Source organism: Nannobrachium achirus (genome assembly GCF_963921795.1).
Source record: "Nannobrachium achirus genome assembly, chromosome: 4".
NCBI lineage: Eukaryota > Metazoa > Chordata > Actinopteri > Myctophiformes > Myctophidae > Nannobrachium > Nannobrachium achirus.
The window spans coordinates 67960902-67987413 of NC_137813.1; the positions used below are offsets into that span (position 1 = coordinate 67960902).

The window sequence follows — 26512 nt, forward strand, 5'->3', positions numbered from 1 at the left end:
AAATATGAACCCAATATATATCATGGAGACAAATGTTGTACTAGGATACAGGCGTAATTTTAATTTTGTCAAGTATATGTTCCATAAATTACCTCAGGTCATATCTGTAAATATCTGATCACAATATTCTTTCTAGAATACTTGATGTGTCAAATACTGAGTTCATATATGACCTAAAGTCATATCTTTACAGTGGATCTGCTAGAGAATACTGACCATTTCTGAGGCATATTTAAGGTTTTGTTGACATCAACCATATCTTATCAAATATGGACAAAGTATACATCTCCTTGTCATATACAAAGTATGCATATACGTAATGAAGTAAAATATGAATATACTGACAGCATATTTTGACAAGAATAATGGCAACATCTGTAGCATATATCATCAACGATTTTCATATCAAATATACTTACTACAGATTTTGCCATTTGGCATGTTTTGTGTGAGATATTTAACTGATATTGATAGGTCATGAAACAGAACATTTCTGATGCATATATGAGTTCCATAAAAATGCCATATCTGGTCAAATATGAACCAAATATATATCATGGAGACAAATCTTGTACTAAGATACAGGCGTAATTTTAATTTTGTCAAGTATATGTCCCGTAAATTAGCTCAGGTCATATCTAGAAATATCTGATCATAATATTTTTTCTAGAATACTTGATGTGTCAAATAGTGAGTTCATATATGACCTAAAGTCATATCTTTACAGTGGATCTGCTAGAGAATACTGACCATTTCTGAGGCATATTTAAGTATTTGTTGACATCAACCATATCTTATCAAATATGGATGAAGTATACATCTCCTTGCCATATACAAAGTATGAATATACGCAATGCAGTATATATGAATATACTGACAGCATATTTTGATAAGAATAATGGCAATATCTGTAGCATATATCATCAACGATTTTCATATCAAATATACTTACTACAGATTTTGCCATTTGGCATGTTTTGGGTGAGATATTTAACTGATATTGATAGGTCATGAAACAGAACATTTCTGATGCATATCCTGACTTTCATGGAAATGCTAGATCTGGTCAAATATGAACCCAATATATATCATGGAGACAAATGTTGTACTAGGATACAGGCGTAATTTTAATTTTGTCAAGTATATGTTCCATAAATAACCTCAGGTCATATCTGGAAATATCTGATCATAATATTCTTTCTAGAATACTTGATGTGTCAAATAGTGAGTTCATATATGACCTCAAGTCATATCTTAACATTAGATCTGCTAGAGAATACTGACCATTTCTGAGGCATATTTTAGGGATTTGTTGACATCACTCATATCTTATCAAATATGGATGAAGTATACATCTCCTTGTCATATACAATTTATGACTATTACCTAATGCAGTATATAATGACACCCTATTTTGAGTTGAATGGCAGTATCTTGAGCATATATTATCAATGATTTTAATATGAAATATAACTTTTACCGATTTAGCTATTCGCCCTGTTTTGGGTGAGATATTTAACTGATATTGATAGGTCATGAAACAGAGCATTTCTGATGAATATCCTGAGTTTCATGGAAATGCTAGATAAAGACAAATGTTGTACTAGGATACAGGCGTAATTTTAATTTTGTGAAGTATATGTTCCATAAATTACCTCGGGTCATATCTGGAAATATCTGATCATAATATTTTTTCTAGAATACTTGATGTGTCAAATAGTGAGTTCATATATGACCTCAAGTCATATCTTTACAGTGGATCTGCTAGAGAATACTGGCCTTTTCTGAGGCATGTTTATGGTTTTGTTGACATCAACCATATCTTATCAAATATGGACAAAGTATACATCTCCTTGCCATATACAAAGTATGTATATATGTAATGAAGTATATATGAATATACTGACACCCTATTTTGATTAGAATGATGGCAATATCTGTAGCACATGTCATCAAACGATTTTCATATCAAATATACACACTACAGATTTTGCCATTTGGCATGTTTTGGGTGAGATATTTAACTGGTATAGATAGGTCATGAAACAGAACATTTCTGATGCATATCCTGACTTTCATGGAAATGCTAGATCTGTTCAAATGTGAACCAAATATATAGCTTGGAGACAAATGTTGTACTAGGATACAGGCGTAATTTTAATTTTGTCAAGTATATGTTCCATAAATTACCTCAGGTCACATCTGGAAAAATCTGATCATAATATTCTTTCTAGAATACTTGATGTGTCAACTAGTGAGTTCATATATGACCTCAAGTCATATCTTTACAGTGGATCTGCTAGAGAATACTGATCATTTCTGAGGCATATTTAAGGTTTTGTTGACATCAACCATATCTTATCAAATATGGATGAAGTATACTAATATACTAAATAATGGGAATATCTGTAGCATACATCATCAACGATTTTCACATCAAATATACGTACTACAGATTTTACCATTCTGCCTGTTTTGGACGAAATATTTAACTGATATTGATAGGTCATGAAACAGTACATTTTATGCATATCCTGAGTTCCATGGAAATGCTAGATCTGGTCAAATATGTACCCAATATACATCATGAAGACAATATGTTGTACTAGGATACAAGCAACATTTAATTTTTGTCATGTATATGTTCTGTAAATAACCTTAGGTCATATCTGTAAATATCTGATCACAATATTCTTTCTAGAATACTTTATGTGTCAGATATTGAGTTCATATATGACCTCAAGTCATATCTTTACAGTGGATCTGCAAGAGAATACTGACCATTTCTTAGGCATATTTAAGGTTTTGTTGACATCAACCATATCTTATCAAATATGGATGCAGTATACATCTCCTTGTCATAATGCAGTATATGTAAATATTTTGGCAGCCTATTTTGATAAGAATAATGGCTATATCTGTGGCATATAATGATATTAATAGGTCATGGAAATTGACAGAATTGGGTGATTTATACTGGGCAAAACAGACCAGACCAGTGTCATTGATATGTCATATTTGGTCAAATATGAACCCGATATCATGAGGACATTATATAAGGAAACCAGTTACATCTTATCTTTGTCATTTGTGTTCTAAATATCACTTTATATCTTATTTTTGTCATGTGTGTTTCAAAATATGACTGTATGTCCTATCTGGACATTCTGATGAGCACTATCCTTTTCTAGAATACAGATCAAATCTATGGCATATCTGAATGTGTCCCATTTTCGATGGTTCGATTTTCTTGGCATAACCCATATCTAATCAAATATGGATTAAGTATGAACATGGCAGTGTACTGTCTGGAATGTTGATAACCTATTTTGAGAAGATGACAATAGGGCCTATACTGTATGTAATATATGATCACCTTTTGCCATATATTGGGCCTGTTGAGGGTGAACTGTCTAAACTGATATTTCATGAAAAGTGACAGAAACTGGTCATTTTTACTGGGTGAAATCCCCAACTTTTCTATGGAATACGAACCATTTCTTATTCTTAGTTTTCTATTACCTTGGAACCTTGGAAGACAGTGACAAATGTCATTTTTCACTTTATCCTAATTGAAAGTGTTCATTAGCGTTCTTGTGAAGTTTGGAAGTTATTAGCAAACGCGGCCACAGGTTCTGTTATCAAGGTTATGTCCCCCAGGTTATGGGATCAGCTCTGTTGTCACAGATACAGTCCCAGGCAGTGGATGGAATTATAGCTACAGGATGCAGTACACACACTCGCACCCTGTCACACAGACAAGAAACAGACAAGAAAGCAGTAGCGACAGCTACTAAAGGTCTTGTAAAGGGCTTGTGGAGCTGTGTCCACACAAGACTGCATTTATGAGCATAGCTTTGGATATCATGTCCATAGCACAATGTTTATTCACAGGCGCAATGTTAAACCTTGTTATTTGCACATTGTTGTTTGCACATAGAACCTAGCAGCCCGAAACAATGTAAGTGTAGTGGGTTGACCTTTCCTGTAGGCAATCCTTAATTATGTGATGCTCCCTAATCAACCCTAATCAAGACAGGTGAGACACAGATGACTGCTAGTTTAATAAAAATGAAACACACCAGGCCATCATAGTAGATGGCTGGCTTGGGTTTATCTGGTGGTATGTTAGGTCACAGGGGGAGCGTATCGCTTTTACTACATGTCATCTTTTCGACACCCGACTCAAACCCTCACCCTAACCCTAACCTCCGTGGAGTGAGTCGTTAACCTTCCAGTCGAAATGATGGTCGTTCTAAAGAGCGTGATTTACCCGGTCACAAGTGCATGTCCATATTGGCATTCCCAGATATGGGTTTAAATTAATATTGAAGACTCAGGGATCGACCACACTGGTTATCGTGAGACTGACACAATATTTATGACAACAGGGATCTTGGCAATATATGGAGATTGATATTAGGCATGAATGGCACACGCACAGACGGACAGACAGACATGATCTGCAGGTTTTCATGCTAAATAGATTTTAAACTTTGTCTAGTACAAGCAATTGATAAACTATTATATATTTCCCAACCTGACTTCATCTCTGCTCCTCTCTTTCATTCTGAACTGTGAATTTATGTGATATTTATTGGGGTGAAACCCAGGTGAAACTGGTTGCCCTGGCCACAAAATCATGCACTATTCATGGTTGTGGTAACGACTGACTTACTCAACATCAGGTAAATGACTGAATTACACACAGCCATGATCAAATGAGCAGCCTCCACTCCTGAAGTTTAACTAAGCATATAGGCTATGTGCACACAGTGAGTGCATAACCCAAAGTCTGCAAATCCTTTGAGTGCTCATATGTACCAGTATTGTATAATACAGATTACATCTATGGCATATCTTTGTGTGTCACAATTACATACAGTCTATCTTGGGTTCATATTATGTAAAATATCTAACTGATGCAAGTTACAAAAGAAATGGGTCGAGCTCAAGAGCTTTAAGTGGATACAGACTGTCTCACAGGTCAAAATGGGATTGGGCCTATAGATTCCAAAGACCTTACCAGGGAAGCTAAGCAAATGGAGTCAGCTTGTAAATGTCCTTATTTCTGTATGCATTGCAAAGGATTATGCTTTGCTGGGGATAAAAACAGAACCTCTCTGGTTAAAGACCACATAAAGTATGCAGTTGAAGGGACAGTAAGGTGTCATTACAGTTAGGGACATCTGAATGTTTATGAAATTAAATTAATTAGGATCATAGCATTCATTGGACTATCAGCGTCTCTCTTGAATGTAATGGTAGTTACAGGTAAGCATGAGCATTCAGTTAATCTTGGATGTGAACAAGACCAGTATAACTGGGGAGTTTATAGGCATGGACATAGTGAACAAGGTATCTAGCAAGAATGTCAAAGTTCCTTAATAAGCAACCCCTGAGGACACTATCCACTTCATTGATCCAGTGTACCATTACATTGGCTCAACAAAAAACTAAAGATAGACCGCAACAGTGCCGATTATAAACAAATGTGGGTTGTCCTTAAAGTCCAAGACCATTTCAATTTCAATGTTTTGAATCCTAAATAATAGCTAGTGTATCTAATCTGAAATGACAGTAACTTAGAGGACAAGTAGGCCTATATTTCTTCAGTGGGGGTATAACAAAATGCATTGTGGCCTAAACTCGGGCGATAAAGAGAGAAAGACAGACAGACAGACAGACAGACATATAGGCACATGATGCTTATCTAACAGTACACAGCAGCACTGCTTTGATAATGACCTCTGAATCTTGAACCCTAGAGTCCATGATTAAAGGCATATCATTCAGCCACAGAAGGGCTTACATACAACTGTTAATGGAAAGGTCTTGACCTCAGCTGTCATAGGTCATTGTTGAACATCTATGGGACACCATCAAATGGGGTATACCCATTTAAAACTCACACAATAACAACATATCCCATAATATCTCCTGGCACAGGGATCATCAATGTCTGTACATTGACACATGTGGTGAGACTTGTCTTTGTCCATGGTAGATGGCAAAAATATCATTCAGACAAAAATGTCCACCGCAAGCCAGCATGGCGATGAACCCTGCCCGGGTATCCACAGTTTAATACTACATACTATTAACTATGAGGTTTATCAATGTGAAACATTATAGATGTGACATAGAACTTGTTACAAAGTGTACAAATCAGCCCAACATACACAACCCAGTATGGACGGGAACCCCTGTTTTATCCCTCAGGCGGGGGAACACATTTTTGTGTTGTTTTTCTGAAAACTTAGGTCAGGCTTTAGAAGGTATCGACCTTAGGTCTTAATGGGTTAAAAAAAAACAGTAAAGATATATGGAATGGCAACCTGATATTAACTGCATTAGTTCTCGAAGTGGGGTCCTTGAGGGAGTTCCAGGGGGTCCCCCGCTAAATGATAGTTAGGAATGAAATGGACCCTTATGGGTAACTCATAGAGTGTACAAATGGAACCAAAATGGACCCATTAACATTGATTTTACAATAAATTGGGGTCTCAGATAGAAATGCCATAGAATGGGGTCCGTACTTTGACTAATGCATGTCAAACTGGGGTTCTTGCAATTAAAATAGTTGAGAATCACTGCTAGACTCATCAAAATCTTCTCTAATGGAAATGTTTCTTCTTTGAAATGTTTGAGATCCACTACCATACTGTATTCCTCAATGCTTCAGAAGCTTAATATAAAACTATCCTGCTTGAAATGAGTAGGCCTATAATACAATAAAAACATCATCATACAACAGACACGACATACACGGTTATATAAGCAAATTATCATCTGTAATTAAATCTGATATATATTATAGTTTGGAGGAAACATATGAAAGATGAAGGGAGCCATCTTTGTAGTTACAGAGAGGAACACAATATATGTGTTTTTATGGAAAGCAGTTTGAAAATCAACTACACTTCCCACAATGCAATTGCAAATGCCTGATTGGCTGTGTGTCATGTGACTGTGACGTGGCCAGCTACCATTGGCTCTGCTGAGAGCACACCCCCACTTTGAATCCAAACAGCCGCTGGGATGACCTGGGTGTCTTCCGGAGCTGTTGACGGAATGGCGGAGCGGATGGATTCGGAGACGGAGGACTCAGTCCGCGAATTTCAAAGCGATGAAGATACAAGGGGATACGAGAACAAAAGAAAGAGGACATCTGATACTCCGGCTATATCAGAAAGTGAAAGGATTGTGGTTGGAATGAGAGCGTTGACCAAAAAGAATGGAATATTTAGTGATGCACATGCGGTTGGAAGGTACATAACAGGGAAAGTAGGGAAAATCAGGAACATAAGAGTAACAAGGAGTGGAACGGTAATCGTAGAATGTTTGTCAAAGCAGCAGAGGAACAAGATGGTGAAGATTGACGAGTATGAGGATGGGAGCGAGATTGTTTGGTTTAAACTGAACGGAAAGCCAAGGAGGAAAGGAGTGATCAGTGGCGTGCCACTGTCGATTGACATGGACACAATTATGGACAATGTAGGCGAAGCATACGAGGCCAGGCGTATGAAACGATTCCGAGAAGGGAAGAAGGAGTCAAGCAAATCGGTGTGTATAACTTTTGAAGAGGACCTGCCAGACAGAGTGTACATTGAGTATGTGTGCTACAGAGTAAGGCCGTATGAGGAAGCCCCACTCAGGTGCTTCTGTTGCCAGGATTTCGGGCATGTGGCTGCGGTCTGCAGAGGAGAACGTAAATGTGGGAGATGTGGGAACAAAGACTGTAGGAAGAGGCAGTGTGAAGAAAACCAAGTACCGGCTAGATGCAGTAACTGTGCAGGAAATCATCATGCAGGAGCAGCACAATGTCCTAAACGACATATGGAAGAGAAGGTGAAAAAGATCAGAAAAGAAGAGAGAGTGTCATATGCGGAAGCGCTGAAGAAACTGGAGGAGGGGAAGGATAATGTGACAGGAGAAAGCAGCAAACCAGAAGGAAAAGTGAACGACAACAACACTGATCAGAATATCTGCCTCGACAAAAAGAGATTCCTGGCTTTCATCGCCATGGTGATAAACTGTGCTGTTGAAATACAAAGCAAAACGGAGAGAATCAAAATGATTCTGGATGCAGCTACAAGATTCCTGGGTATCGTGGATATAAGTGGTGACGACCTGAATGACACCTTGAGAGGCGGGTTTGCCCCAACTCCTGGGGAGCCTGAGTAGAACGGACAAAAGAAAAGAAAGGGACATTTTGGGTGGGACACTGTATATAATGTGCACAGAGACTAACATAAAACATTGAAGTAGTAAATATAACTTCATACAGTAGGTGGCGGAATACACCCTAGTGGTAGTAATAGCCATTAAAACCAAAGAATAAGAAGAAGAAGAAGAAGAAGAATCCAAACAGCCAGCAGCACACAGCACAGCAGTTACTGTACATTTGTCACCAACAGCAAGCATTGAGAGCTGCTTGTCTAAAAGTGATTTAGGATAAAGCTAAACGAAATAAAATCACTGTTGATTGTTGAACAGGAAGATAGGTTGCTGCCAATCTATTTGTGGGATTAAATCTACATTATGGAGACTTTTGGCACACAGAGAAGGAGTTTTGGAGCAGGGAGATGACACAGGTATGTAAAGCTATTTCAAGTGATTGCTTTTGCTTCCAGTATTTTTTACAACTTCACTATTTACAATTCATACTCCAGTGTTTTCAGCCCTTTTCATGTCAAGGACCCCAAAATCCAAAATGTAGACTATTTGGCTGCAGACCCCTTTTAATATGTGACAGGAACCCTCATTCCTGTTAAAATGTTTCCATTATACAAGGTCCATTATATATTCAGCAGTTAAATTGCTTTATTGTGACAGTAATCATTGCTATAGAGTGTTTGTTTAGTAACATGTTAGGTTGAGAACCACTGCACTAGTGGTCTATGAGGTGGTTCCAGGTGGTCCCCAGCTAAATAATGTTGATAACCAAATGGACCCCTATAGATATTTTAATTATTGTAAAATCAAACCAAATGGACAAGCTAAATTATTGTTACACATGATCTGCACTAAAGTATTGTGTATGAGACTGAGAGGCTAAATCTCACTAAATGGTGAACCATATGGCTCAAATACATAAATAATTGATATCAAAAAGGTTTGAAAAACACTGATTTAGTGCCATAGTTCTCAAAGTGGGAGTGGGAGCTAGTGAGTTACAGGAGTTCACACTGCATTGTGTGTGTGTGTTTATGTGTGTGTGTGTGTGTGTGTGTGTGTGTGTGTGTGTGTGTGTGTGTGTGTGTGTGTGTGTGTGTGTGTGTGTGTGTGTGTGTGTGTGTCATGAAATGTGATCTTACCATAATCCCAGTAATCCTTAATAATATTCCATCATATTCAAGGGTTGTTGAGAAAGATACATTCAAATTAGACCACTGCAGAGGGCAGGTGTGTTTGTCCAGCCACCAGCTGACACTAGTTTGAATCTGCATCAAGGCAATTAGGCTATGCTTCTGCCCAGTCAAAATCATTTCAACAGAAAATGTACTTTAGTATTAGGCTACTTGAGTGAGTTCACCAACAAGTAAGACAGTAATGCTAAATTCATAACTATATATTATTTTCTCCCACACAGGGTTGGTGACCTGGCAGAAAACCTACATTCAAAATGGGATGCCATCATGGAGAATATTGATGGAGTGGACACAAGAACTTCCTCATCCAAAATCCCACCTGCCTTATCAGAAGTAAGTGTGGTATTGCATTAATTTGGGGACATATGCCCTTACATTGGTTGTAATTTTAACAATAACAATAGGATTTCCTGGCATACCTGTGATCCTAGATTACTGAGGTACTACACTGTCTCTCTGCATTCTATGTATGTGTTAACCTTGCTCACTGTAAGTCGCTCTGAATTAAAAGCTTCTGCTAAATGCCTAAATTGTAAATTTGATTTTACACAGTTGAAGTTAACAGATTGCGCACTGACTAATATTGAAAAATGTAATATTGGTGCAAGTGATTTGTTTGAAAAGGTTAGTTTTCTATTCAAACATTAGTGATTTCTATAATGTTTTCTAAATTAAATAACAGGGGTCTCCCTTCACTGCAACTTGCAACTCTAGATTATTTTTTAAACATGTTGAATCTAGAGCTGCAACAACCTTTGGCAGCCCATACATCTAAACAGAAAACAGAAAACAAAAGGTGAGTTTAAAATAATTTGGTACTGTCAGATGGGACTGTTTGTTTGGATGCAGATTTGTACATTTGGTCTGCTAATTTCTTCGAGTCATCACTATCCTTTTGAGATGCCTTTATTATATATTTAGAGTTCATTTAGTTGTATTTGTTGTTTAATTCACTAGAGGCTTGCAATAGAGCTTATGAAAACCTAAAGGCCAGCAAGAATATGGAGCTGGATGGGCCCATAGAGGACGTGAAGAGGAGAAAGACGATTACCAGCAGGAGAGATCGGGTGAGTTATTGCCCTGTTGTATTACGGTTGCATTTGTTTGATCATGTGAATTATCAATTACCTTATGTAAGGGATATAACAGTGAGGTGGTCATTGCTGAGAAATGACCACAGTGTGGTTTCACTACTCACAAAAACACAAAGGCAGGTTTATGATCTTAAGCTTATTCTACAGGTCTGGGCAATAGCATTGTTGTCCAGTCCAGATAGGTGGCACACTTGAGCGAATCAAAGATTCTGTCTGGTGGGTATATTCTATTTCCTGGCCAAAGGTGGATTTTACCCAAAAGGTGGGGTTCTGAGAGGCTTCCTACCATAGGCTTTCATGAGAGCAGTGATAGCTGAGTGGTTAGTATCCACACCTAGGACTCCGGAGGCCCCAGAGGTCGCAGGTACGATCCCCCGCTCCAGCTATCACTGCTCCCCTCTCCCCCGCGCTCCTTGTGGGCAGCACCGGGTTCGGCTGGGTTAAGCTGGAGAAAAAAAGCAGCTGGGTTGGGCTGCGATATCTGAATTTCCCTCGCGGGATGAGTAGGTATTCATTATTATCATGATGGTATCATGAAATTGCCTTCGAGTCAGTAAATATCAAACTGTTTACTCAAGTGTTGTGATGATTCCCAAGTGGGGGTCCACTGATGAGTAACTAAATGCAACATTGTTTTCTCACCCAACAGTAAACATACCAATATACAGCATAAGTGTATACAGACTTTTTTTTTTACGGCTTTCATTGTAAGCTTGTAGATTTTAACTATTTATCAGTGGAACAGTCAACTAAATGCAATGAATCAACTCCTGCAAGTCCAAGTGCTTGTCAGGGTGGGCATCCCCCAGTTCAAGTATGATTATTATAATTTTTTTCTAGACTTAATATAGCCCCCATACAGTCATTTTGGATGGAAGCTGGCAGCAAGGGCTGCTGGTAGCAGTGAGTTGGATGATGCCTGCGACAAGCTGTTGAGCTGAAGTGGATGCATCTGTAAACCAATTGAAGTAGTAACTAATAACATTAGTTTTTCTTCCCATCTGTAACATGTAGAGTATTGTCATACAGTTCATATTGGATGAAAGTGATCTCTAGTTTTCCAGAGCTTTAAGGCCTATTGCATTGTTACATTGTGTTGCCAAGAACAGGGTCAGATTCATTTTGTGACCTTGAATAAGTGTTTCAGCTGGACCAGAATACTCCCTATTCTTTAAGATCCTAGTTGGTTTGGAGTTTGAAAAGGGTAGACATTAACGTGTTCCTGGCCCTTCTCTAGTCGCCAGCATTGATTATTGCCCTTATCTGTTTCATTCAACTTCCTCCTTAGTGGGCAGCAAGTGTAATGCAGGTAATCGCTTTTTTATTGCCAGGTTTGACAAGAGAAACAAGGGACTGGGTATAAGTCAAACAAGCACAAAAGAACTAGGCTAAGTTTGACCACTCTACAGTACACCGGCTATTTGAAAATGGCAGATCTATAAGGTTTGTTAACCATCTATGTGTGCAGTTAACCTGGTCATGTCTCCTCCTATCTATGCTGGCCTACAGCAGAGCTCAGAGTGGTCTCAAAATATGGTTAGCTGTTTGATATTAACTTGATATAACAAATGAGGCAAATAAGCACATTTTATTTTTATTTATTTTTACTTTTTACAATGCAGGGCAACGGTTTAGGGAGTATGTTTGTACAATATTTATTCAGTGGAGTTATAAGCAAAACCCCAAATCAGCCTGTTATAGTGAAGACGGACAGCCAGGAGTGAAAACATTGTCTCCCAATGCCTTCGGCCTGGTGGAGACAACAAGCCTAAAATTGCTTATTATAAGCAGACAAGGCAAAACTGGGGGCCCCATATCAAAGGTTTTCCTTTTGACCAGAATGGGTGAATAGAACATGTTGAGTCTAACCTCCTCTTCCCATCTGTTACACAGCTCTTCAAGAAACAGGTCGGTGTTGGACAGAAGATACTGTCCAAAGAGGACCAGCTATACCTCAGCGGTGCAGCTGCAGACGCCAATTTCGTCAGTGACGAGGACAAAACTGTTTTCAAAATCAAATCACCAAAGTGGCGCTCATCACGGCTGTCCAAAATAATGGCGGACTGTCGGAAGGTCCTGGATGACAATAGGAAGAAGGGTGTGCAGCCCAGGTCCACCCATGTTCGCACCTATTGTGGACAATTTATGCCCTCCTGCAGAGGGCAAGCAGATCTACCTGCAGCAGAGTGAGGAGGACACCACTGGGACTTAGTAAGGCTTGTTATAGGCTCTGAGTACAACTGTACTCCTGGGTTTTTAGAAGGGGCATCAATTTTTCCTGTTCAGATTCCCATAGCTTTGTTTCATTGGCTCAGCAGCAGATGTGAACCAGAATAACCAGAACAAGCTATGGAAGAACGGGAAACATTTATGCCATCTTCTAGAAACCTGGGATTATAGTTTGCACAACGCCAATTAACGGTGGTGTTCTGTTCATGCTTTTGGTTCTGATTTGTTTATTCTGTCCAACAGTGACCTGTTTCAAATATTGTTCTTACCTACCTGGAGTGTGTTAAGTAATAATTGGATGTGTTCTATTAATTTTATATTCAACAATCCCTGTGTGTGTGTGTGTGTGTGTGTGTGTGTGTGTGTGTGTGTGTGTGTGTGTGTGTGTGTGTGTGTGTGTGTGTGTGTGTAAATATTGTTCTCAAAATACTGTTCTTAGGTTTTAGCCCCCGTTTTAAAAGAACATTTAAAATAACATTTGCTCTAAAAAATAAATATTTGCTTAATTGCATTAAGTGATTTTCATGTGTTGAAATGTGTACCTTCATATTTAATTTTTTGACTATCATTTGGTGTAGAGAGAAAGGAGCGGACCTAGTATAGGCTCATGGGGACAATGAACTGTGTCCTGGTATGGTGAATCATCCTGATATGGTCCATGGATGGTATACAGGTTATAGGTCATATCAATCATGAATGTATCCTGACATAAAATACACCTGGTGTTTGGACTTGACATAAGGTTACAGGTCATATCAATACAGTATCCTGAGCTAAAATACACCTGGTGTTTGGGCCTGAAATATGGTTACAGGCCGTATCAATACAGTATCCTGAGCTAAAATAGACCTGTTGTTTGGACCTAATATATGGTTACAGGTTGTATCAATACGGTATCCTGAGGTAAAATATACCCGGTGTTTGGACTTCCTATATGGTTACAGGTCGTATCAATACAGAATCCTGAGCTAAAATACACCCAGTGTTTGGACTTAATATATGGCTATAGGTCGTATCAATACAGAATCCTGAGCTAAAATACACCCCGTGTTTGGACTTCATATATGGTCACAGGTCGTATCAGTACAGAATCCTGAGCCAAAATACACCCCGTGTTTGGACTTAATATATGGTTATAGGTCGTATCAGTACAGAATCCTGAGCTAAAATACACCCCGTGTTTGGACTTCATATATGGTTACAGGCCGTATCAATAAAGTATCCTGAGCTAAAATACACCCTGTGTTTGGACTTCATATATGGTTACAGGTTGTATCAATACAGAATCCTGAGCTAAAATACACCAAGTGTTTGGATTTGAAATATGGTCACAGGGCATATCAATACAGTATCCTGAGCCAATGTACACCCGGTATTGGCACTTGAAATATGGTCACAGGTCATATCAATACAGTATCCTGAGCTAAAATACACCCAGTGTTTGGACTTGAAACAAGGTCACAGGTCGTATCAATACAGTATCCTGAGCTAAAATACACCTGGCGTTTGGACTTGAAATATGGTTAGAGGTTGTATCAATACATTGGATATGAGTTATGACTCATCTCCAGAAATGACAACTGTCCATTTCTGATGAGATATTTTAGACACTGCCTGGAGTTATTTTCCGAATATGGCATGTGGTCGTATACAGTATCTGGGAAAAGATTAACTCCATATTCTAGCAAGAATAAAGTGGTCCCATATTGGGAGTTCGATATGCTCCGAACATGAAATGTATTTCACTTGCTGTTCGGAGAGTATCCAATCTGGATATCAGCACATATATAGTTACAGGTCATATCAATACAATATATGGATTTAAGATACTTCTGGTGTTTGGACTTGAAATATGGATAGTGGTCATATATGTATAATATCTTGACATTGGATATGAGTTAAGAATCATTTCCAGAAATGACAGCTGTCCATTTCTGATGAGATATTTTAGACAGGGATTAGAGTTATTTTCCGAATATGGCATGTGGTCGTATACAGTATCCGGGATAAAGATTAACTCCATATTCTAGCAAGAATAAAGTGGTCCCATATTGGGAGTTCGATATGCTCCGAACATGAAATGTATTTCACTTGCTGTTCGGAGAGTATCCAATCCGGATATCTTCATACATGACTTGTATCTGGTAATATTCGGGCCACGATATCTAGGGATTCTTGGTCTTTTTGCGCAGTGCACGTGCACGCATAGTGCATGATCTGTGCGCGACTCATGTAGTAGACCGGTAGACATGATGACAGCTTTCGAATAAAAAAAAATCCATTGGAATAGACAAATCCGTTGCCAGGCAGTATCCTGCTGTATCCGCCAGTATTTACATAAGAAAACGTTGGAAACAGCCAGCTGTGCACTATGGTAACACGTGGGCACGTTCACGCACATAGCAGACGACATGTGCGCGGATCATATGCCAGGCGGGTAGAGGAATCAAACAGCTACCAAATAAAAAAAAAAAGTGTGAAAAAAATATATATATATATTCTATGGCCGTGCAGCTCCTTCCTTTGTTTACAAGGAAAACCTATGGGCCGGGAGCTATGATTGGCTTTCAGACCGGATATGGAAACCTAGATCCGGTCTAAACAGGAAATACGACTGGATACAGTTAGGAGGCGGGCCTAAAGTCTCCGAAGCGGCTATATACAGCGACCATACTTTTAAACGTTTCATAATGATTAAAGCGAATTAAATCTTCGGGCTCCTCGGGCATCGCAGAGTGGTACAGCGGGAAATCTCCGGTTTCGACGGGGATCGCGGGAAATGAGTTAATAAAAATACAGTATAACATTTATACCATATTACAATATTTCTATTATTATTATTATCTTTAATGCAGTATTGGAGGTTATGGAACTTACCCAGATGTCATTACCCTGGCCAGTAAGTAACTACATTTACAGTGTAACTATAAAAAAAATCCTTCACATACTGTGTAATTTAGTCATGCTGTAGCCACCCTTCTCGTGATTTGCTTTAATATGAAAGCATATGTTGGGTTTCTGTTAATGTATCACATATATATTATTTTTCCTTTGGTTCACAGATATCTTCAAACTGTTCAATCCCCAAATATTGGGTCCAGCTCCAAAGATGACCCTCTACAGCTTTCCATATACGATCAATGACACAGGCTTCAACTTCGCTGTCACTGGACACAACACTCTGTAAGACTCATTGTCATGTTTCATTAATTCATGAAATGACTCTATAATATATAATAACTGAATTCATAATTCATTGTACACGAAACTGGCTATAAGAGAATTCTACTAATTGAAAATCAGTGTCAGCTAATGTTTATTATAGCAATGATACAAGAGAGGATGCTCTTTTTTTGTGACTGCATACAAGTTTACAACTGTATGTTATGTTTTCATGTTATACTTTCACTATAGGATTTTCTGACCATGGCGAGCTCTGCTCTGTTCTGTTCTGCTATTGATAGATGTAAAACAGTAGGACATGCTGAAGCTGAAAAGCCCTATTTAATGCATACACCCTGTATAGCTGAAACTATAGCCACATTTTCCAGGTACCGTAAAAGGCAATGTTTCTTCTGTAGATAGGATAATACCCAGAGAAATAGCAGGGTGTATTCTAAATGGTGCATTTATACAGCGCGTTTATCCAAGGTGCTTTACAGAGATTATGCATTACACACATTCATACACCAATGGCAGAGGAAACCATGCAAGGCACCAACCTGCTCATCAGGAGCAGTTAGGGGTTCAGAGTCTTGCTCAAGGACTCTTCGACACTAACTCTGGGGGAGCACGGGATCAAACTGGGAACCCTTTGGGAACCCTCCATGTTCTAAGACGGCAACTCTACCTCTGAGCCACTGCTGCCCGCTAAGTAGTGCATGGTCTACAACACTTCTGTTCTGACATGTTTGACTTTGTAACTACATCTATTGCATTATCAGATAGCTTGTCCGAGGTTCACCCATTTAGGCCTAGAATTATTGAATGCTTTAACCAGTGAAAAATGCTTTAACCAGTGAAAAAAGCAGATCTACAAGCTCGCAGCGCGGCACGTGCCGCGCTGTGAGCTTGTATATCTGCTATTTTTCAATAGTTAAAGCATAAAATAATGATACACAATATAGTGTACCCATTCTGAAGATCAAAGATCAAAATAATTATAATAGTTATATGATGTATTGATGCCCATTTCATTTCATATGCCTAACTCTCCACTTCTTCATCTTTGCGGGTGTGTACAGTACAGTACCTGCATCTGTATCTGTATATCTGTCTATATGTATATATGTGTCTTTGTGTGTTCTCAGAAATGTCACAGATCAGATAAGGCACATGATAGACACATTCAAATCCTATCCTGTACGTATTCTCTTGTTCCCAGAGATATTATACATTCATATTCTTTATAATTAAGACAACGTGTCTTCATGTAGTGTTAAAGAGAAACTAAGCTGTGTTCATTTTCCTAGGGTCTAAACTTCACAGAGGACTGGAAGCTTGTGACTATGCTTATTGGCATGAATGACATTTGTGATTATTGTAAAGACAAAGTAAGGAGACATTTTCAATTACAATGATTTGTTTAAATTATTGAATCAAACTAACTCATTGTAGTTCACTGTTAATACAGTGGCGTCAGTTCAGCAAAAGCTAGGGTATATGGCAAAGATGGGAGTCCTCATGGAAAAGAGGCATTACATTTTGTACAACACGGTTCTATTGTGAAAATAGCAGATCTACATGCTCACAACGCCTCGCAGAGCATGTAGATCTGTTATTTTCACAATATCTAAAAAAAGAAAAAAATAGTTTTGTCAGTTTTTTACACAGGTTTCTACGGTTTCTTGGGCTGGATAAAGCAGCCTGGAATATTTTTTCAAGTGCAGCTAAACTTAGCATGTTAGTAAACGTGCCACAATTAAATAATGTATTGCTCCTGTGCAGCTGACCTGCGTCAAGATAGGGAGAATGGAGAATATAATTATAATACCTTGTTAAAGTGACCATTTTGTTAAATTTTGCATTTGCAGTTATTGTACTGCGCAGATAGACAAAGACACATTCATGGATTTACATTCAAAAGTAACTTTTATTTCCCCCCCTGGACCCAGGGTATGGCAGCTGCATACCCCTGCCATACCCAATTGACGCCCCTGTGTTAATATTGCCCAACCTACAGTATTACAGAATAACAGTCCTGTTTACTCCGCAGACTCTTTTCTCCCCTGACAACTTTATCCACTACATGACAACAGCTCTGGAAATGATGATGAACGAGGTAAGATCTTGCTCCCTGTTATAGTTGAATCACAGTCAAATATAAACCATTTTACCTCCTGTAAAATATTCCTAACTCAGGCCAAGGTTAGTGTGATGGCCACATACCGGTATGTTGGCCACACCAGCAGCCCCAGAAAGTTGGTAAAACATGGTGGACTCTTGTCTTTTTCTGGGTTATTTAGTTTATGTTTATTTTCAGTACTACAGACTATACATAAAGGACTACGCACAACAAGTTAAATTACATACTGTTTATTGTGTGGTGATAAAGTTATGGACGGTTTATATGGCCATTAAGTTTCTATTATCAATGCCAATGAAGTGATTTGTAGTATGTTTAAACGTTATTATTTTCTTTTCCCCTGTGTGTCAATAGTGGTCTGATCACCCACTATATATGTTTCCCTCCTGTCTCATTTTGGTTAAGTCTGTCATGATGTCGAGTGCACTTTGGTTTGCCCTTATTTATGTTGGGCCAGAATTATTTACTGAAATGTTTTAATTAAAGAAAATAAAAGACAAAAAAGTACTTTCTAGTCTTGTCCTGGAGTCTCTCTGGCCGACCAACTTTGGTCCCTCACAGTTAGATTTAATCACAGTCCACTCAAAGGTCATTTTAAAGGATCAAATCTCCTATCCAAAATATTTAGTACCCATTTTTATGAATTGTCTGTTATTTACAAAATGCTGAAACCTACCGTATCAGACTTGAGCCTTGGACCATTGAACATTCATCATTATTCCCCAGCGTAGATACAGTACATGTGCAGAGCTTTATAGCTCTAAAACTCTTTTGTCCAAAGTATATTCGGTAACATAAATATCAACAAAGGAACCTAATCTTGATAACCAATCCTCTGTTTGTGTTACAGGTCCCCAGAACGATTGTGAACGTGGTGCAGATTATGACTATGAAGTCACTGAGAGAAGTGCAAAAACCCATCCCTAGTTGTCAGTTAAATAAGTGGGTTCCAGGCATTGCCTCATAACATGTTGGTTTTGACGTTCAAATTGACATTACAACCAAATACTGACGATAAATGCTTGATAATCTACTTGTAGGGTTTTCTGCTCCTGTCTGACTGTACCTACCGATGGCGATCCAGAACTGAACAAGCTGATAGAGATGAACGTCGAGTTCCAGGTGTGTGTGTGTGTGTGTGTGTGTGTGTGTGTGTGTGTGTGTGTGTGTGTGTGTGTGTGTGTGTGTGTGTGTGTGTGTGTGTGTGTGTGTGTGTGTGTGTGTGTGTACCAGTTCTTACTTCCCAGTGAGCACCGAAAAGAGTTTTTCACCAAGAGAGTGAGGACATTTTTGGAAAGTGAGGACATTTTTGCGGTCCTCACTAAATTTAGGGGTTGTGTTAAGGGTTAGGGTTAGGGTTAGGTTTAGGGTTAGGGTTAGAGTTAGTGTGTGTGTGTGTGTGTGTGTGTGTGTCTGTGTGTGCGTGTGTGTGTGTGTGTGTGTGTGTGTGTGTGTGTGTGTGTGTGTGTGTGTGTGTGTGTGTGTGTGTGTGTGTGTGTGTGTCTGAGGGTGTATAAATTGACCTATGTATACAGGTCTATTTCAACATTTTGCTGAGTTCACACACTCCTTTGCATGCAGCATCCGCTTGTCTTGGACATAACCTTTCTATATGGGGTTTCTTTCACAGAGGAGACTGGAGACGCTTCTGCATAGCGATCGATTCTTTAAGGAGGACTTTGCTGTGGTCCTGCAGCCCTATTTAGAACACGCACGACCAGCCAGAGACGCTGTAAGATGTGTTGTGAACACGCATGCATTAGCACACAAACATGCATGCAAAAATGTACAGTATGAATGTACAGTATTCATGTATGCTTGTGTATGTATGTATACACAAGCATACATACATACATACTGTACATACATACATACATACATACATACATACATACATACATACATACATACATACATACATACATACATACTAGAGCTTAACGGGCCTGATTAAATGAAGGCCCAGCCCTAACTGGACCCTAAATGGACCCTAACTGGGAGGCCCCGACCCAGCCCGAAAATGTTGGGTCGGGTAGAGTCGGGTTCGGGAATAATTTGAGAACTCTATCACAGAGTAAAAGTAATATAAATAATTAATACATTAAATATGAATATTATTAATAAATACTAATACTAATACTAATTAGCATTAGAACTCTAATACATACATACCATACATACCATACATACAATACATACAATACATACATACCATACATACCATACATACATACCATACATACCATACATACCACACATACATACATACATACATACATACATACATACATACATACATACATACACACATACATACATACATACATACCATACATACCATACATACATACCATACATACCATACATACCACACATACATACATACATACATACATACATACATACATACATACATACATACACACATACATACATACACGATTGCACAATCACACTTAAGTAGTACTTACACAAACATCTTCAAATGAAAACCAACTGTGGACCTCTGTCTTATATTAGTATGTTTGTTTGTAGTTTCCTGTTCTTTTATCTAGAGCTACAATATATTTCATCTATGCCTTACCCCCTTATAACTTTTTTCACTATTTTGAAAATCATTTTAAAATAGTTTAACTAGCCGATCTACATTGACACGTTGTGAGCTTGTAAATCGGCTATTTGAAGTACTTCAAAAATGTTTTTTTCAAAATAGTAAAAAAAAGCAAAGAAGGTTAGGGATAAGGTAACCTCGCCTACCAGGCTTTCAGAGAGAAAGCCTGGTGTTTGTTCACAACAGGCCGTTTGGTTTCCGCCTAAAGCGCGGAAACCACTAGAAGAAGCGGCATCGCTTTGATTTGGTTCCCACCGTTTGTTTCCCCAATCCCTATTAAAATGCTCGAGTAGCCTAGTGTGGTCTTGCCGGTCGCTAAAAGTTGGACTAAAACATGCATATACCAAACTAATTTTTCAAAAGCAAAACTACTCTGCATCGAGGAGTTTATTAGGTAGGCCCTAAAAGTATGTCCTTGAGCGCAGGGGAATTATTTTGGGTTAAAACTGTTTCCGGTGGATAGTTCCGGCCAAATTGTAGTCCTCCCGTACTACAACATGACGTTTTGTGGTTTCCGCTCCAGACCGGTTACAAGCCCGAAAAGTGAAGTGATCCCAGACTAGGGATAAGGGGTAAGGCATGGCCAGAAATAGGGCTGTATGTATCCATCCACCCTGTGTCCTTTGATCTCTACTTAATACATTTGCCCAATAATTACATCGTACCATGTTGTGACAGAACACTGTTAAACTGGTTTCTGTTTCATTGACACATATCATTACAGGGATCTGATTGTTCTTTGTCTTCCTGTCTGTAGAATGGAAGCATTGACTTGAGCTTCTTCGCAGATGATTGCTTTCATTTCACTGTAAAGGCTCATGGGGAAATGGCTAAAGGACTCTGGAACAACATGGTGATTCTTTTCATATGTGCCCTGTCTTGTGTAAAAAAGCAGGGATTGTTTACCGATGCATATACACAGATAATGGAACACGCAACAAGACTTAAAGGTATATTCAGTGATTGTACTTAATTCAAATAAAAATATAATTGGTAAATGTTCCATTTATTCTCCTCACTAGAATATGTGGTGACCATATAAAGACTTCCACCATGGCCCATGTTACGAGCATAGCTAGATTCGGTTTTCAGAGGTGGCCAGCCAGGCCGGCCAGTCCTCGACCAATCAGGGTAGAGTATGGCCGTAGTTTTGTTATGATTTTTAGTTATGATGGTCAAAATAAAAGTTTTGAGAACCACAGTCGCTCTGAATTAAGAATGTCTGCTAAATGCCTAGATTGATTGATTAAACTACTGAACTCTGAAAATGCCACAGTCTCGTAGTAAATCAGTATCATACATATCCTGAAGCTGGAGACGTAGGCCTACCAATATTCAGTGATTGGGTCTAATGATCAAAACGAGAACATTATAATGGTGTAAACAATCTATAAAAAACTAAACATTTCCACACTGTAAGGCCAGTAAGGGACAAGATGACCCCCGGCCACTTTCATTATCACTGAATACGCCTTTAAGTTTCAATATGGCTCATGCTCAAGCGTGTACACTGTTGGCGGAAGGGCTTTATTTATAAATGTTTAATCAACAGCATACAACACATATTCCTACTGACTATTCTCTAATATGTATTGTTGTCTTTCTGACACCCATAACTCATCAAAAATGATTTCCTTAGTTCCAGCCAGCGGGACAGAAGGAAAAGCTTGCCAATTTCTCAGAGCCCGTCAAACCCATTTGCCCACCAAAGGTACAATGTTAATGCTCTGTTAGCCTACATAAACTTGCACTGTAGTCAGGGGCGTCACAAGGGGTAGGAAAGTGGGACTGAGTTACTAGGGCCCAAGGTGGAGGGGCCCTGGTAACTTTAGCTATTGAAAAATAGCAGATATACAAGCTCACAGCGCGGCACCGAGTGCCGCGCTGCGAGCTTGTAGATCTGCAATTTTTGAAAAGTCGTGAAAATGTGCGCAAATCTTTGAATATATGTATTTTTTAAGTGAACATTTGTAACTCAAAGTTTGCTTCTGGGGGTTCCCTGGAACTAAATATTTTGAGATGGGGGGGTCCTTCACGTGAAAAAGTTTGAGCATCATTGACATGGAAACATAGGTTTCTTGGCACACATTTTCAAGATTTTTCAAAAAAAATAGCAGATCTACAAGCTCGCAGCGCGGCACTCGGTGCCGCGCTGTGAGCTTGTATATCTGCTATTTTTCAATAGTTAACATTCATGGGGGGCCCGCAGTGAATCCTTGTACCCAGGGCCCAGAATTTGGTGTGACGCCCCTGACTGTAGTACTTTTATATACACATTTGCCCTAAAATCACGAAAATCACTACACAGCATGTCTACACTCATGTCATCAACATGGATCAGGAAGATTTTGGAAAAACACATTTTTGCCCTATTTGTGGAGATAAGCGACCTACAGTCGCTTATCTCCCGATTAGGGAGTCTTACTGGTACTTATACACAAAAACCCACTTTACAAGGGAGGGGGGAAAAAAAGCAAGCAGAACGTGTTTAATAAATTAAAAATGAAAAGGGGCCCTCCCAGGTTGGCAGAGGGAGCACCCAGGATTACATTAGATAGTTGGCACTGGGTGAAAAAAGTGTTGTCTAATAGACGGAAATGAAGTGGATTGAACAGAACTGACATAGAATTGACACGATTCACCTGAATTTGACTCATTTGCATTGAATTGCATTAAACCTTACCTGTATGTCTGTAGCTGCATTGCTCTGAAATGAATTGCATTTACCTTAACTGGACGTATCTTATCTTCTTAAAATGTGTCATAGGATCACCCGTATATCTATACCAGACCCCTACGCACAACAACAACTACTTCTTCCACCACTGCCTCTATTGCTACTACTGCTGCTGCTGGACCACCGCTGACCCGTCACTCTATGCCCATGTTAACCGTATTGCTACTTCTCTCTCTGGTTATTTCCATTAATGCTGATGACTACATGTAAATCGTAGACTTTCTGCTTGTATTGAAAGCAGCTTACTTGTAAGTAACTCTGGCCATTTTGTTTAAACCAGGTTTAGGCAGTTGACATGTTTTGGAACTGACATTCTAAAAGTAAATGAACTAAGTAAGTAGTTTTCCATGCTTCATAGAGTAGAGACAACAGTAGCAGAAACATTAAGTCCTTGATTAATAGAAGTAACCAATAGTAAGGAACATGATAATTTGACCTATAGAACTAATTTATTGTATGTTTTGTGATTTAAAATGGTTCTGTGACAAATAGAATAGGCATGATTGTGATTAATGTGTTAACACTACATTGCCCTACAAAGGCAGAGTGCAGTAACTACGTTTTCGGACACACCGACTTATTTGTGTAGCCCAAAGGCCAAATTAACTTCATGATATTGGGGGATGAACAATTAGCTCAAGAACAAATATACAATCAGTGTAAAATCACTTGTATGTTTATATCTCATTTGGCTGATCAGCTATAACACTTTTAAACCAATTTTTCAGTGAAATTCGTGAACGTATTACTGCACTCTGCCTTTGTAGGGCAACTATAGAATTATGATATAATAATTTATATTTTTTTGTTTGTAATGATAAACATAATAGTATTCTTGTGATTAATGTGTTAACGCTACACAGTAACTATAGAATTATTATATAATAATGTATCTTTTTTTGTATGTAATGATAAACATATTAAAAATTCAGAAATTGTATAAAGTATATCTTTTTTTATTGCAACATTGTGCTGAGAGGTGTTAGCTTCAGCAATCTACCTGATGTAAGAGGATAAATTAAAATATACATTGATTCAAAACCCATTACTTGCATGCACATTTTTGTCTCCGCCAGGCCGAAAGGCATTTATAGGCCAAAAAAAGCAAGCTGATGACGTAGGGTGCGTTCGGAAATGCGCACCCAGAGCGTTTGTATTGGCCAGTGGTATATATATATATATATATATATATATTAGGGCTGGGATGCGATTAAATATTTTAATCGAATTAATTACAGGCTCTGTGATTAATTAATCGCAATTAATCGCATTTTAATCGCACATCGATATTTGACCTGAGAATCACTTTTTTTCAAGTAAAACACATTTTGTTGTACGAGTGAATCAACGAGTGAGTTTTTTTAATCTAAATTTCGCATCCACTGGGCCAAGCAAAGCGCTCTGATCGGCTAATTCTCCCTTTGCGTTTGTTGTCTCTTCTTGGTTGGTGCATCGCTGTGATCGGTATGCCCGAAAATGAAGGTTCTGTGGTGCAAAATCTAAGTGGTTCTGTGGTGCAAAAAAGTGCGATTAAGCTCACAATATGGTGCGAAGCTATAAGTGACTAGTTGGGTGTCCCTGGCAAACGTCTAATTTCTGTTTTGGGTCTTGGGCTCAGACGTTGGGGAACCACTGCTCTAGACACTGCTAGTGGGTGTTTACACTTCTAGGTCTTGTTCAACAATGTCTGCTAAATGTGAGTCATCATTGTCTCCGCAAGGTCGTGAGGCAGAGATTATGTTTTCACCCGTTTGTGTGTGTCTGTGTTGACTGTGACAGCCAACATGGATTGCGTTTAGATCTTCACTGCAGGTGGTGAATACAAGGTCTGCTAAGAGGATTTTAAACCCAAGAAAGCACTATAGGGCTTGTTTCCACTGGGGTCCTTTGTACACAATTCATCCACACGCAGGGGCGTGCTGGCCATTGGGAAAAGCGGGACAACTCCCGAACGGCCGGTTCATTCCCGGCCGGTCCAGGCCGGCCATTAGGAAAAAATAAAAAAATAAAATGTCGGCCTTTGTTCCATTTTGGGGGCTGGGCGGCCAACAAAGTTAATCGTCACTGTCGGGCATAAACCTTGTATCTCCAAGTTTCAAATTTGTAAATTGCTTCATGCTTCATCATACAAGGCCGTCGCAAAAAAGTAGTGAAAACAGCAGATATCTACAAGCACACAACGCCACGCGGTGCGAGGCGTTGTGTGCTTGTAGATCGGCTGTTTTCACTAGTTTAAATTATTTTTAAAATGATAAATACAAAACAAACAGTTTTGGACATACAAGGTTTCCTCCCGACAACGACAAAATATAACTCATGTAATTGGCCCACTGGCTTGTCACTTTGTCACAAATCTTTGAGTAGCAGCAGCGCTATAGAGAGAGATCTCTCTCTATAGTGCGCAATGAGGGCCTCTCCAACTCTTTTTCCCGGGCTGAATCAAGGGCCCAGCACGTCCCTGGTGCTTTCTCAGTAAAGGGGGTAGACCTTTGGAACTCTTTGCCAACAGTCTTAAAACTAGAGACAGATGGTAATATCTTTTACAGAGGACTCAAGTTATGGTTGAAATCAAATCAACTGTGCTCACATGAATAGTTTCTGTTCCTTACCTGCTGTGTGTATTGATTATGGCTACTTATGATTTTGTATGTCCTACAGAATGATGGGTCAGATTGTGGATTGTTAGTTCTTATTAGTAATTGCATATTATAATTGTTTGTACTTGACTGCGTTTTAGACTAGTATTATTGTTTTTGGACTTGATTGGGTTTTAGACTAGTATTAATGTTTACTGTACTTGACTGGGTGTTAGATTTGATTATTGTAAAATAGAAAAGCCTCCTGTGGACAGGTGATGAGAATTAGCACTTGTGCTAAAATCACTCAATCAATCAATGCATCTGGTTCGTCCAATGTGATTGTGATGTCCATATCAAATAAATAAAACATAACATAACATAATCATTGGAACTTTTAGTTCTGTGTTTGCTTCATTTTAAATCCGGACAACTGGCCCCCTGGTCTGTACGTATGTACAGTACGTAAAATACCTACAGACAAACATACTGCAATTCTATTAAATCCACATTATGCTTTATTGGCATGACATTTCACAAATAACAGACAACACAACAATATAAAATCAATGAAATGAGATGGTGC

At 38.8% G+C, this 26512-nt stretch overlaps 1 protein-coding gene across 2 annotated transcripts; it reads left to right on the plus strand.

Annotated features, from left to right (window-relative positions):
• The first annotated feature begins 17895 nt into the window (after positions 1-17895).
• On the plus strand, positions 17896-24192 carry LOC308283230 (phospholipase B1, membrane-associated). 2 transcript variants are annotated; one of them, XM_080723613.1, is made up of 7 exons: positions 17896-17978; positions 18853-18944; positions 19043-19124; positions 19633-19734; positions 21371-21466; positions 22253-22324; positions 23381-24192. In XM_080723613.1, the coding sequence occupies exons 1-7, from the start codon at positions 17946-17948 to the stop codon at positions 23558-23560; spliced, it is 657 nt and encodes a 218-aa protein (XP_080579739.1). In that variant the 5' UTR covers positions 17896-17945; the 3' UTR covers positions 23561-24192. The 2 variants fall into 2 exon arrangements, with proteins under 2 accessions (XP_080579739.1, XP_080579740.1); XM_080723614.1 differs by lacking the exon at positions 21371-21466.
• The last annotated feature ends 2320 nt before the right edge of the window (positions 24193-26512 follow it).